The sequence below is a fragment of the Tenrec ecaudatus genome, chromosome 5 (genome assembly GCF_050624435.1).
Source record: "Tenrec ecaudatus isolate mTenEca1 chromosome 5, mTenEca1.hap1, whole genome shotgun sequence".
In the NCBI taxonomy this organism is placed as follows: domain Eukaryota; kingdom Metazoa; phylum Chordata; class Mammalia; order Afrosoricida; family Tenrecidae; genus Tenrec; species Tenrec ecaudatus.
Window position 1 is genome coordinate 148,924,035 of NC_134534.1, and position 13,965 is coordinate 148,937,999.

Genomic DNA, 13,965 nt, shown 5'->3' on the forward strand with positions numbered 1-13,965 from the left:
GCGCGGTGGGAGTCCTGGGAATTAAAGTGCCTGGGAAGAGGCGGGCGTTGTCCCTGGAAAAAGTGTCCGGAGACTCAGGGCCAAGAGATAGCCCTAAGGACTCGCACTGGAGACGGGGGATCCAGGAAAAGCCTGGACGGAACGAGAGCACCAGCCAACCTCCGGGAAGCTACGCAGGATGGAGCGGGAGGACGGGCACGGGAGCACCAGAGCAACCCCACCCCGGGCGGAACCATTGTGACGGCGGCTAGGTTTCCGGCCGGCGCCTCCGGGGGACGCACGCAGGGGGCGGAGCGCGCCGCCGTGACGCGGCGCGCAGATGGGCAGGGCCGACGCCGAGGCGGCTGTGGTGAGAGCGAGAGGCAGTGGCGGGACGGCTGCCTTTGAACCCAGCCACCATGAGCACCAAGCAGGTCACTTGCAGGTCGGTGCGCGGGCCCGTGGCACTGGCCGCACTTTGAACCCGGGCGTGGGGTGGGGGTGACAACCAGTACATTCCCCCAGGCGCTGCCGGATCCGGGAGCGCCAGGCCCCGTCGGGCCCCTTCCCCAGGCCCTGCAAGGCTGCACTGCCGTGGTCTTGCCTCTCGGGACCGTGCGGTCGCGGCCGAGTCACCTCGTGGAAAGTTACCTCCGTTGTCCGTCGTCGAGCGTCTAGTAGCGGAGCCAGCGCCGCGGGCGGAGCGGGAACTGGGTGGGTGCGTGGCCGTGGGTCGGGGCCCAGTCGCGGAGCCGCGGGACACCCCCCCCCCCGGGCTGCACGGGAGGCAGGGATGCGGGCCGCGCCGAGTGGGCGCTGGTGGGGTCCCGGGGACCAGGCCCCTTGCAGCCTACCGTTTCGCTGGGAACGATCTGGAACATCTCAGCGATAGGCTGCTTGTTTACAAGCGAAGGTACCACGCAGCCTTAGCTTGTTAACTGGCTGAAAGTAGCCGGGCACCGAAAGCCCCGCGCTTCTCATCCGCTAGCTAAAGCGTTCGGAGAACCCGGATGTACCCTAAACCTTAGCCACCGAGTTCGTAAGAATCGTGCGGAAAATAACACAGGTAGTAGTTACCGAGAACCTGTTAAGCGCCCCGCATGGTCCCAAGCCCTTGAGACCTCACAACGAAGCGAATTTGGTCCCATGATCAGTGACTGAAACAATCCAAGAGATTTAGTGATGTACTTACCTCACTGAAACCATGTACTTGGAGAAATGCTCACAACGGCCTGTGGCTTACCAATATCGGAACCCTGCTGCATTGGAAAGTAGAAATCTGTTTCAATAATTGAGGTTAGCAAAACATTTTGAAAGTGTCTGAAAAAGAGTTGCTTAAGTTGGTTTCGTAATAGTCTATTTAAATACAATATATTATGACCTCTTCATTAATATGAATAATTGAAAGGTGACTATTTAAAAGCTTTAGTGTGTATTATTTAAATATTTATATAAGGCCCGAGTGGCTTGTGCTATGGCAATTTCAGACGTTTGATACATTTCCTGTCCGTAGAAAAGACTTTTACGAGGATGTTTTTTGGATACCTTGGTGTGTATGTAGAGAACTTTGGTGGCATACTGGTTTCACTTTCTGCTACTAGCCAGTAAGGTTCACAGTTGGAAGTCAGCAGCAGCTTTGCCAGGAGCGAGACTGGGCTTTCTATTCCTATAAACAGTTACAGTCTTGGAAACTTAGGGGCGAGTTGGGGTCGCTATGAGGCAGCATTGGCTTGAGGCAGTGAGTTTGGTTTGGTGTGTATATAATTCTTACTTCCTGCTAGAGAAAATATTTCAAGTCTTCACGAACAAAAGCAACTAACAACATAAAATTTTTATCTGTTTCTCCTTTTGCATGCACTTAAGATGCCTACATAATACTACACACTTATTTTTAGTTTAATCAAAACAACTCTTTGTAATATCTAATTTTACAGCCAAACTTTATGCCTGGAAGTATTTGAGATTTAAGATCTGTCCACAATTTTACATAAAAGTGCAGAATCATCTTGGGGTTTTTTTGTTTTCCACCTGAGTCAGGAGATGGCCTGTCTTGGAAACTTTATTTCTGTTTTTCCTAAACGGGGGCATTCTATGGAATGTAGCAGGGAATCTTATAGATGCTCTTACATAAGCTAAGACTAGGTTGGACTATTGGGAGAGGATCAGCTTCTGTTTAAGGACCAGTGATGTATGTTTGGGCTGAGTTCTATTTTAAGTGCTCTATCCAGCCATATCTCATGCAGTTCCTGGAACCCACACTATTCCACAGATTGTGGAATCACATGCAAAGTGGTAGTGGTCTGACATCAAAGTCCGTGCTCCCATGAACTATATGGCTTTCAGGTAAGTTTGAGAAACACTAAAGTGTTTTAATGGCACCACTTTTCTAAACTTTGAATATGTGAAAGGAAAACAAAGTTTTAGAAAGGAGGACGTTTACTTGCAAAGGAGTACAGGGGAAGGCAGGCTTCAGAAGCACTTTGTCAAATTAAGAAATAAGCTCCTGTGGATTTAGTCCTTGGTGAATCCCCTTTGACCATGAACCAGGGATGTGAACAGCCTTGCTTTCATGCAGAATGATTGGAATTTTCATTGTTGCAGGTGCAGTTAGGTTAAAATTTAGCACTCTTATCATTTGATCTCTCCTAAAATCCATTTATATTTTTGTAGTTTTCAATATTTTCTTTTTGTTTGGAATTTTTGTCTGTTTTACTTTGTTATTCTTGTTAGTTTTCTTGTGATTTGAAAGAAAAAATTGACTCACTCACCCTCCCACTAACTCCCTAACTCACTCACTCACTCACTCCCACTAACTCACTCACGCTCCCACTAACTCCCTATCTCACTCACTCACTCTTTCACTAAAAAAAAAAACAAAACAAAAAAAGAAAAATGTTTTTCTGTATATGAAATCTACAGTCACTGGACTGAAGGTATGGCACAAGAGATTAGGGGAAAATGGGGAGCTAATAATGATGAATATAAGAATAAAGAAAATGTTCTAAAACTGTACAGCTTGATGTGATTGAACTATGGAATTAATATGATATGTGAATTATGTGCCAATAAAACTGTTGGGAAAAAAGAAGCCTACTATTTCAAAAACAACAACAAACTTATAGGACTACCAAAACTAAGCATTGTTGTTTCTTTGTATCTTATTGTTTTAGGTGAAAATTTACATAGTAAATTAGGTTCCCATCCAACAATTTTTAGACAGATTGTCCCATAGGATTGGTTATATTTTTCTACAATGTGTCAAGAGTTCTTATTTCCATTCTTTGTTTACTAATACAGCTTCCCTGCCCCTCCTTACCTTTCCACCTTTGCATTAGGGTAAACATTGACCATTTAGTGTCATATAGTGCATTGTGGAAGTACAGTATTCACAAATGATATTGTGTATTTTATAAGCCATCTATTTCTTGGGTGAAAAAAGGTGGAGTATTTTAAAATGTGTTACTCTACATGAGCAGATGTCCCAACTGCTTCCTTTAAGTCTGTGTTGTAAGACTCTGATAAGCAAGCAAATACATGGAACGGGCACACACACAGGGGTCTTCACTCCAGTCCCAGTGCCATGCTTATTCATTGCTCTCAGCTCTGCAAGGGCAACCTGTCTGCCTCCTTCACAGATAAGGGTTTTTAATATAACCCGTAAGTGGAACTCTACAGTCATAATACTAGTTTTGGCATGATGGTAGATTTGAGTGTGATATATTCTAATGAATACAAATGGGGTGATATTAAGTAGGTAGTAAGTTAGCCTTGGGAGTTTCTTTTTTTTTTTATAATTGCAGCAATTTGTCAACAAGTGCTTGGCTTATCCTTGTCTGTCTTTTTTCTATCTATAATACCTATAAAGCTCAGCACATGTTGACTACAAAATATTTATTTCTACAACAGACAACCCTGCTTAGAAAAGTTGTCTGTGCACCGTAGTTGACATTGATGCTCTGCAGTATTTATAGCCATGTGTTCACATTGCCGATGGGCATTCTAGGACATTTACTGTGCTCGTGCAGAACCTGCACATAGACCAAAAGGCATTGGAACAAGAGGATGCTGCATGGTATAAATCCGGAAAGATGTGTGGTAGGGCTGTATCCTTTTACCATACTTCTTCCATCTGTGTGCGAAGCAAATAATCTGAGAGGCCGGACTGTGGAGGAAGAATATGGCAATAAGGCTTGGGGGAAGACTCAATCACCATTAATATGCAGATGACACAACATTGCTTGCTGAAGTGAAGAGGACTTTGAACGATCTCACAAACTAGACCAATAGTCAACTTCACAATAAAATGAGAAGAAATGGAAGTTGTCAGGGATTTCATTTACTTAGATTCACAATCCACACCCACGGAAACAGCAGCTAAATGACATCGTGCAACGGGCAAATAAGAGCAAGGGGGGAAAATGTCCACTTCTGTGTCAAAAATGTTCCAAAGCAAATGCTCTCCATAAAGAGCATAAAGGTGGTATTGCCCGAGCCATGGTATTTTTGATGGCCTTACATGCATGTGCAGCTGACGACGGAAGAGCTGATGCCTTTTAATTAGGTCCATGTGAAGAATATTGACTGTACCATGGCTGCCAGCACACTGAAGAGGTCTGTTTGATGAAGCATGCATGTTGGGAGTGCATGGTCACGAAGGACATGTTATCAGGAGGGACTAGTCCCTGGAAAACAACATGGTGCTGCTTAGGTCAGTGAAAAAGAAGCCTCCCAAGGAGGTGATTGACACAGTGGCTGCAGTGACGGCCCAAGCACAGCAATGCTTGTGAAGATGGCACAGAGCGACGGTGGTATGCTTTCTTGTATATCGAGTTTCTTTGAATTGGAACCAACCTGAAAGCACCTAATAATACCAGTAACTATAATAGTAAAACCTTAGAAACAACCCAAAACAAGGGAATCAAGTTTACATTAATGTGTTAATAGTAAAAAGCTTTTCTCATTGATTATCTTCACAGAAATCCTTTTATCTACTGATGACTCATATATCATACCTACAGGACTTGTTTAAGATATTTATTTTGGAGGACCTGATGCTGGGGCTTAAGTGGAGAGCAAATGTTTTGAGAATGTTGAGGGCAACAAATGTGTTTTACACAATTGATGTATGTGTGGATTGTGAAAAGAGTTGTATGAGCCCCAATAAAATGATTTTTTTAAAGATATTTATTTGGGGAACCAGATCTAAAATGAGGGCTTGATTATATTTCAGTTTTCTCAGCACAAAGTGCTGTTTGTGTATTCCAAATGGCAAGGTGTCAGTTTTGCTTCCATTCTAATGTACATTATATCTTTCCAATGAGTGGATGTAGAATACTCAGATTTCTAGATTTAATGGCAAAGACACACCATACAGTTATTACCTGGAATGACAAGGATGGCTGCTAACCCAGTTTTGCGAACATTCTACTTTGCCGATTCTTTTTCCTAACCATATTCTTAAAATGTATGAGCTTTATATTAGAAAGTATTTATAAATCAAGAATGCATTCGGCCCAATCCAATTCAATAAATCGAATACTATAAATCCATAAATCAGATAGGAAATGGAAACAAAGTCCATAAATCCAACACTAGTCCATAAGTCCCTCTTCAGAGTCACGTAGCTACAGGCTGGTGATGCAGAAAAGTGAAGCCGGAAGCAGAAAGATTACAGGCCAGTGGGTGCGGAGTCCTGTGGACAGTAACGTTCTACTGTAGGCTCTTGTTAGACTTAGTAATAGTCCCCCCCAACCCCACCCGCCCCCGATCCTCATGTGCTAGAAGTCTCTTTATTTCATATTCATTAGTAGAAGTTCCACAATTTCAATTTTCCAAATGCCAATTCTGGAGTATTGATTTTTTGTGTGTGTGAGAGTCACAAAACATGGCATTTTGTGGGTGACAAAATGCCAGGAAGAGCACCTGTCCCTGGAGTTGGCCTAAAGTCTCTTCTCTTGCACCACATGTGCCACATTGGGTTTGTCTAGAAGATTACGTCATGACAACAAACCATCTCTGAGCATTTACCATGTGTTAGGCGCTGAGGTAGAAGCAGTCATTCTAACCATGTTAGTGATGGGGAAACTGACACTTGGGAATTTAAGTAATTTGCTAAGGCAACATAGTAAGTAGTGTGACTTTAGAATCATAATCATTTAATTTAGATGTCTTTAATTACTACTGACCCAACCCACTGCCATCAAATTAATTCTGACTCAGAGTTTCTAAGACTGTAAATCTTCATGAGAGGAGACTCGCTGTCTTTCTCCCGAGGAACACCTGGTAGATAAACTGCCGACCTCCGGGGATCAGTCCACTACTTACCAGCACTGCCACCAGGACTCCTCTCAATCACTGTACAATCAAGTCCAATGCTGTACTTGCTTTCATCCTCATCTCAAGTCTCAAACAGTTTCTTTCACACCTACTGTGGTACGTGCTGTTGGCTCCCTCTCCCTCAAAGGACCTCTTGTCAGAGCACTGAAGCCATAGGAAGCATGCAGGGGGTATAAAGGAAGTAGCATGGATGATCCAAATTACTCATTTGATTAGAAATGATTTTCAACATGCTTTATGAGAGAGAGATAGCATTGAAAGGCCTGGCAGGAAACCAGACTGAGTCGTGTGGTTCCTCAGCTGCAGCTAGAGTGGCTGACAGTTCTGCATGGATAGTAAGGAACCGGTTTCTCTTTGGAACTTGCTGTAGCTGTACTGTCCACAGTCTGGAAGTCACCAGGAAAGCAGACCCTTTCAGCTTGTCCCTAAGAAAGAGCCTGTGTTGGGCCTCTACTCAAGCACTCCCTCAATGCATGAATACTTTCGTTTATTAAATTGGAACTCTATGATGCTCACTCTCCCGACACAACGGCTGGAGCCAAAGTGGGTGAACAAGTAAATGTGGTGAAGAAAGCTGATGGTGCCCGGCTATCAAAAGAGATAGTGACTGGGGTCTTAAAGGCTTGAAGATAAACAAGCGGCCATCTAGCTCAGAAGCAACAAAGTCCACATGGAAGAACACACCAGCCTGTGTGATTGAGTGGTCCCGAAGGGATCAGTTATCAGGCATCAAAGAACAAAAAATCATATCATTGACTGCACATCTCCATGATAGGATCGCTGAAGACAAATGGGTGCATAAGCAAATGTGGTGAAGAAAGCTGATGGTGCCCGGCTATCAAAAGAGATAGTGTCTGGGGTCTTAAAGGCTTGAAGGTGAACAAACGGTCATCTAGCTCAGAAGCAAAAAAGCCCACATGGAAGAAGCACACCGGCCAGTGCGATCACGAGGTGCCAAAGGGACCAGGTATAAAGGCATCATGCAAAAAAAAAGATATATGTGTGTATATGTATATATATGTGTGTCTATATATTTATATGTTTTTATATATATATAGACACACACCATATTGAATGAAGGGGGAAGTGCAAAGTGGAGACCCAAGGCCCAAGTGTCGGCCAATGGAGATCCCCTCACAGAGGGGTTCAGGAGAGGAGATGGGTCAGTGAGGGTGCGAGGTAGTACCGATGAAGAACACAGCTTTCCCCCGGGTCCTGGATGCTTCCTCCCCCCAGCTACCATGATCCGAATTCTACCTTGCAGGGCTGGATAGGGCAGAGGTTGTACACTGGTGCATATAGGGGCTGGAGGTACAGGGAATCCAGGGTGGATGATACCTTCAGGACCAGGGGTGAGAGGGGCGATGCTGGGAGAGTGGAAGGCGAGTGGGTTGGAAAGGGGGAACTGATTACAGGGGTCCACCTGTGACCTCCTCCCTGGGAGAGGGACGGCAGAGAAAGGGGGGAGGGAGACTCCGGATAGGGCAAGATATGACAAAATAACGATGTATAAATTACCAAGGGCACATTGGGAGGGGAGAGCGGGGAGGGAGGGGGGAAAAAAAAGACCTGATGCAAAGGGCTTAAGTGGAGAGCAAATGCTTTGAGAATGATTGGGGTGGGGAATGTACAGATGTGCTTTATACAATTGATGTATGTATATGTATGGATTGTGATAAGAGTTGTGTGAGCCCCTAATAAAATGTTTTTTTTTTAAAAGAAAGAGCCTGTGTTGCCCACTCTCTTCCATTTCATGCTTGTCTTTTCACTTGGGTGACATGAAAGGTAATTGGAGGAACGGTGGGAATGTGTCACAAGGTACAACACGAGACACGCCTGAGTGGCACATGTGTAACACAGGCAGAGAGAATTGGCTGTTAGATGCTAGAGAAGTCTCACGGGTTAGGTAGAATGTGTTCAGGGTGGTTGTGTGTTTGTCTCTGGGGAGTGGAAATGGTGACAGAAATAGGACCGGGCTATCTTTGCCTCTTGTATGACACTTGCTTCATCCTCATCTGTCTTGACTGCAGTGATGGTAGTTTGGAAGTTGGTTTTTTTTTTAATCATTGGACGCTCATACAACTCTTAGCACAATCCATATATCCAACCATTGTGTCAAGCATATTAGTACATTTGTTGCCCATCATCCTCAAAATATTTGCTTTCTACTTGAGCCCTTGGTATCAGTTCCTCATTTTTCTCCACCTACTCTCTCTCATGAACCCTTGATAATTTATAAATTATTTTGTCATGTCTGACGTCTCCCTTCACCCACTTTTCTGTTGTCCGTCCCCCAGGGAGGGGGTTATATATAGATCCTTGTAATCAGTTCCCCCTTTCTACCCCACCTTCCCTCCACCCTCCCGGTATTTCCACTCTCACCACTGGTCCTGAGGGGTTCATCTGTCCTGGATTCCCTTTGTTTCCATTTCCTATCTGTACCAGTGTATATCCTCTGGTCCAGCCGGATTTGTAAGGTAGAATTAGGATCATGATAGTGGGGGATGGGGAGGAAGCATTAAAGAACTAGAGGAAAGTTGTGTGCTACATCATTGCTACACTGCACCCTGACTGGCTCATCTCCTCCCCGAGACCCTTCTGTAAAGGTATATCCAGTTGCCTACAGATGGGCTTTGGTTCTCCACTCCGCACTCCCCCTCATTCACGATGGTAAGGTTTTTTCTGTTTGTTCTATGATACCTGATACCTCATCCCATCGATACCTCGTGATCACACAGGCTGGTGTCCTTCTTCCATGTGGGCTTTGTTGCTTCTGAGCTAGGTGGCTGCTTGTTTATCTTCAAGTCTTTAAGTCTTCAAGTCTTTTGATAGCCGGGCACCATCAGCTTTCTTCACATTTGCTTATGCACCACTTTGTCTTCAGTGATCATGTCAGGAGGGTGAATGTCATGGAATGCCAGTTTAATAGAACAAAGTGTTCTTGCATTGAGGGAGTACTTGAGTGGAGGCCCAATGTCCATCTGCTACCTTAATACTGAATCTATAAATATATGCACATAGATCTATTCCCCATCATCATATATAAATATATTTACATATGCACATGCCTGTATTTAGACCTCTATAAATGCCCTTTGCCTCCTCGTTCTTTCCTCTAGTTCCTGTTACTTTCCTCTTGTCCCACTGTCATGCTCAGCCTTCATTTGGGTTTTAGTAATTCCTCTCGGTTACATGGCCCTTGATCAAGCCCCCTACCAGGCCTCTTAACACCCTCCTCACCACCGATTTTGGATCACTTGTTGTTCCCTTGTCCCTGGGTTTGTTAAAACCACGTACTGTCCCCCACTCCCATGTCCCCCCCACAACAGTCGGTCCCGTTGTTTTCTCCTCCAGGTTTTTATCCTGCCTATCTTATCTAGTCTTGCATAAGCAAACAAGACAGAGTAAAACAAAGCAACAAAAAAAACAAAAACAAAAAGCCAATCGCCAAAAAAAGAGAAAAGCCTGTAAATAACTCAAGGTCTGTTTGTTGGCCTTTAGGAGTGTTTTCTGGTGGAGTCTGATGGGGTGTCAAGTCCTGGCCCCAAAGTCTATTTTTGGTATTTCCTCAGGACTTCCTTGGCTCTGCTCCCCATGCTGTTCTGTTGCACGCCTCTAGTGTTTTGCCCGGTATGATGGGATCAGATTGGGCGGAATTCTTGCACTGTGTCTCCAGTGTGTGTCCCCCCACGCCCCCCAACCCCTAGGGTCATGGATCAGTGAGGCATGTGTCTTGTAATGGGGCAGGCCATATGGTCCTCTCTGTGCATTGGCTGCTCTGCGCGGGGATATTGTCCTCAAGGCTTGGTGGGCCAGGAAACCCCTGGCCTTGTGATTAGCAGTTCAGTTTGTGGCCCACTCCTAACTGTTTGAGGGGCTGCTAACAGCAGTCAGCAGTGCGAACCACCAGCCAGTGTGTGGGAGAAGACGAGGCTTTCTGTTCTGGTAACTCATGACACTCTTGGAAACCCACAGGGGCAGTCCTACCCTGCCGTATAAGGCCCCTGTGAGTTGACATTGACTCAGTGGCAGTGACTATAAGCTTCATTAGAGCAGATCTCAAGTACTTTTTAATTGAGTCATGTTCTTTCTGGAGTCTGAGTCTGAAGTGTCTATTTTGGCTAGACAGAATTAGAATGTTTGCCAGTTAGTCTGTAGCAGTTAGTCCTTACGGATCAGAAGTGGAACCATCTTTCATATATATTATATGCTGTAATATCTCATTTGTTCCCACCATAAACCAGTGAAGTAGGTAGTAAAATCTGTCTTTTTAGATGTGAAGGTAATGAGGTTCATGGAGTTCGTTTATGTGACTTGCTTTTAGATAACCGGGCTGGGTTTTGAGCCAAGACTCACTTTCCATATTTAACCATAACCTTTAAAAGCACCATAAACACAGAGAAAGCCATTTTTATAGAGTATATTTTCAATTGAGGCTTATAATTTACATATTAAACAAAGTTGATCCTCATCATTATTCACAAGCTCACTTGTAACCCTGAAGTCAATACTTTAGTGGTCACGCCCAGACACCACACAGCACAGAAATTCGAGGTGCCCAACACGTGTTCCCAGCTGTGCTGGAGTAAGCTGACTGCCCGTGCCTTTCCCTGTAAAAGGTGCCCCTTTTAGCTCCTCGGTTTTTGTATGTGTGTAGCTCTGTGCTTTTTGTTGGTAGGTTTAGCGTTTTAAAATGGCCCCCATTTTTAAAACAGTGCTGAAGTGCACAAGAAAGCTTCAGTGTGCCTGACAGCGGAAATAGCACTTGTGCGGAGACTTCCTTCAGGCATGAGTTACAGTGAGTTAATGTGAGTTCACCGACTATATTAAATAAGCGATCTTTAAACAAACCCGCAAGACAAGATATGTTGATTGGTTGAAAATGTTATGACCAGAAATTAGCAGTAAACTAACGCTATGTTCTAGGAACAGTATATTCAACAATTTAATTATCTGTGGCACCTTTATAGAACAAAAATCACCACAGATAAAGAGAACATGAGAAATGGATGTTCTATCAACATTTGAAATGAGTCAGATGTAGTGAACCTAAAATTTACTGTCTTAAAATTTTATCAATCCGTATGCCTTCCATGCCTAGTAGAGCCTGTTGACACATAATGTGTACTTAATAACTATCTTGTATGCTAGGCGATTTTATGACTGATGGTTTTGTAAAACAAAGTGTGCTTATAAAAGTTTCACACCTTTGCTGGTCTCTGCAGGTATTTTATGCATGGCGTGTGTCGGGAAGGAAATCAGTGCCTGTTCTCCCACGACTTGGCCAACAGCAAGCCCTCCACCATCTGCAAGTACTACCAGAAGGGTTACTGCGCCTATGGAGCTCGCTGCAGGCAAGAACCTCAGCCCTGCCTCCCCATGCGCCCCAAGTTCCAGACCAGAAAGGATTCCTAGTCGTCGTGGGAACATGAGATTTGCTGAGGGGGATAAAAATCACTCAAAAGTAACATGAAAGTATTACCAAGAGTATGGCAAATGATTTTCTAAACCTAGTTTCAGAACCATAATAAGACTAAGCTTTATAAAATTGCAGCATGGAACATACAGAAGATTTTATGTCATGCTCTTTTCTCCCTTTAACATGTTAAAAACTGCTTCTTACTGTACTTTTTATGTTTCATAATGTTGATGTGTCATTTTTTTAACTATTGCTTGGGGAGATACTCAAATGGCTTCTAGATTCTTTTTTTTCCTAGCAAAAATCACATGTAGTGAACACTTACATGCATGTAGTCTATAAACCAAAATCCACTGGCATTGAATTTCTTCCTATCCGTAGCACTTTATTGGACAGAGTAGAACTGCCTCTTTGGGTTTCTAAGGCAGAAAGTCTCGTTTTCACCAGGGCTGAGGCTGTCGTCTGTGTTGTTGACAGGTGCTGATTAGTTAGTTCTGCCTCACAGCAACACTGTAACAACAGTGTCAGATGTGGGTAGCATGTGCCAGTCCAGCTCACTGAGGGCCTTCCTCTTGGTCGCTGCCCCTCCACTGCACCAAGCAGGCTGTCCTTCTCCAGGGGCTGCTCTCTCCTGACAACACGTCCAAAGGACATGAACTGAAATCTCACCATTCTTGCCTCTAGGGAACAGTTTGGCTGTACTTTTTCCAAGACAGGATCTGTTCTTTCTTTTGACAGTCCATGGTACTTTTCAATATTCTTCACCAGCACCATGCCTTAATTCGTATGCATTGATTCTTCTTTGGTTTTTCCTTATTCACCGTCCAACTTCCACACGACATGAGGCGATTGGAAATGCCATGTTGGGTCAGACACTTTAGTCCTCAAAGTGACATCCTTGCATTTCAACACTTGCAAGAGGTTTTGTGCAGCAGATTTACCCAATGCAATGTGTCTTTTGATCTCTTGACTGCTGTTTCCATGACTTGCCAGTGGATGCAAGCAAGATGAAATTCTTGACAATTTCATTCTTTTTTTGGGGGGGGGGTGTTATTTATTTTTATTATTTTTTTTACATTTTATTAGGGGCTCATAAAACTCATCACAATCCATACATATACATACATCAATTATATAAAGCACAGCCGTATAATTTCATTCTTTTCTCCATTTATCATGAGGTGTTAAGCACTGTTTTATTATTCTAGATAAGAAAAAATTCCAAAAGCCCATTCCAGTGTTTTTGAGATGCTATCCTAAATGAACATACAATCGATCTCATCAAATATGATTCCTCTTGAAGCCACTAGGCAGTCTGATATGAGAAGGGGCTTGTCACAGGGTGATTTAGGCCAGCATACGCCCTGTCCTTCCCTAGACTGCAGGCTCCCTTCACTTCCTCACTGTGCGTGGGGGAAACCATAGTAGTTGGATCACAGGCAAGGAGAGGCCCAGTTCCCAGCTCCACCTTTGGCCACCATAAACCCTGGCTTGGGAGTCAGGAAATGTCAGTTGAACGTCTCTCTGGAATGTCCATACTCTCTGAGGCATCCTACTTTGGCTCTCTAGGGACCAGAGATGGACCTCTTACTCTGTTGGGCTGAGAGTCTCTACCAATAGACGAACCATTTGTAGATGGAAATACTGACAGTGGGTACCTCATTGTCCCCCTCAGTAAATGGGGCAGGTGTGGTGTTTCATGTCTGGGAAAGTGTGTGTGTCAGTGTCAGTTGTGTTGCTTCCTGTCTGGGAAAGGAGGACATATGCGTGTGTTCACTAACAACTGGATGTGTTTTGTTTAGGTATGATCATACGAGGCCCTCTGCTGCAGCAGGTGGTGCCTCGGGAATTGGGCCCCACAGCACGCCCTCCCCGGCTTTCCACAGTCCTCAAGCTTCTTCGGACCTCTCTGCAGCTGTTAGGAAAACTAGCTTACATGAGCCTGGAAAGCGGGAAAAGAGGACATTGATACTTAGAGACCGAAGTGAGTAAGCAAAACCTTCCCATTGCTTGTTTTTGAAAATCAGATTTTTCCTCCCACCTGACTTATTTTCGATGCTTGTGACCTTCTCTTGTCAAGAGGACTCTTAACTGAATACCCTTCTAACTGTAGAGGCGTCAAGTCTGTTATGAGAAAGGCTCATGGGGTGGCAGTGTTTGGATGCTGCACCTGCCTCGTGTCTGAAGCTCAGCTGAGCCTCTAGTTTGTTCAAGGAAGGTATAAAAAGAGA

At 44.3% G+C, this 13,965-nt stretch overlaps 1 protein-coding gene across 1 annotated transcript in view; it reads left to right on the forward strand.

The window, feature by feature from the left end:
• The first annotated feature begins 291 nt into the window (after positions 1-291).
• The window catches only part of MKRN2 (makorin ring finger protein 2), a 31,441-nt gene continuing 17,767 nt past the window's right edge, over positions 292-13,965 (forward strand). Inside the window, exons 1-3 of the mRNA XM_075550054.1 lie at positions 292-424; positions 11,541-11,669; positions 13,537-13,718. Of these exons, the coding sequence (XP_075406169.1) occupies positions 399-424; positions 11,541-11,669; positions 13,537-13,718 (337 nt within the window). The 5' untranslated portion in view covers positions 292-398. The remainder of the gene's footprint in view (positions 425-11,540; positions 11,670-13,536; positions 13,719-13,965) is intronic.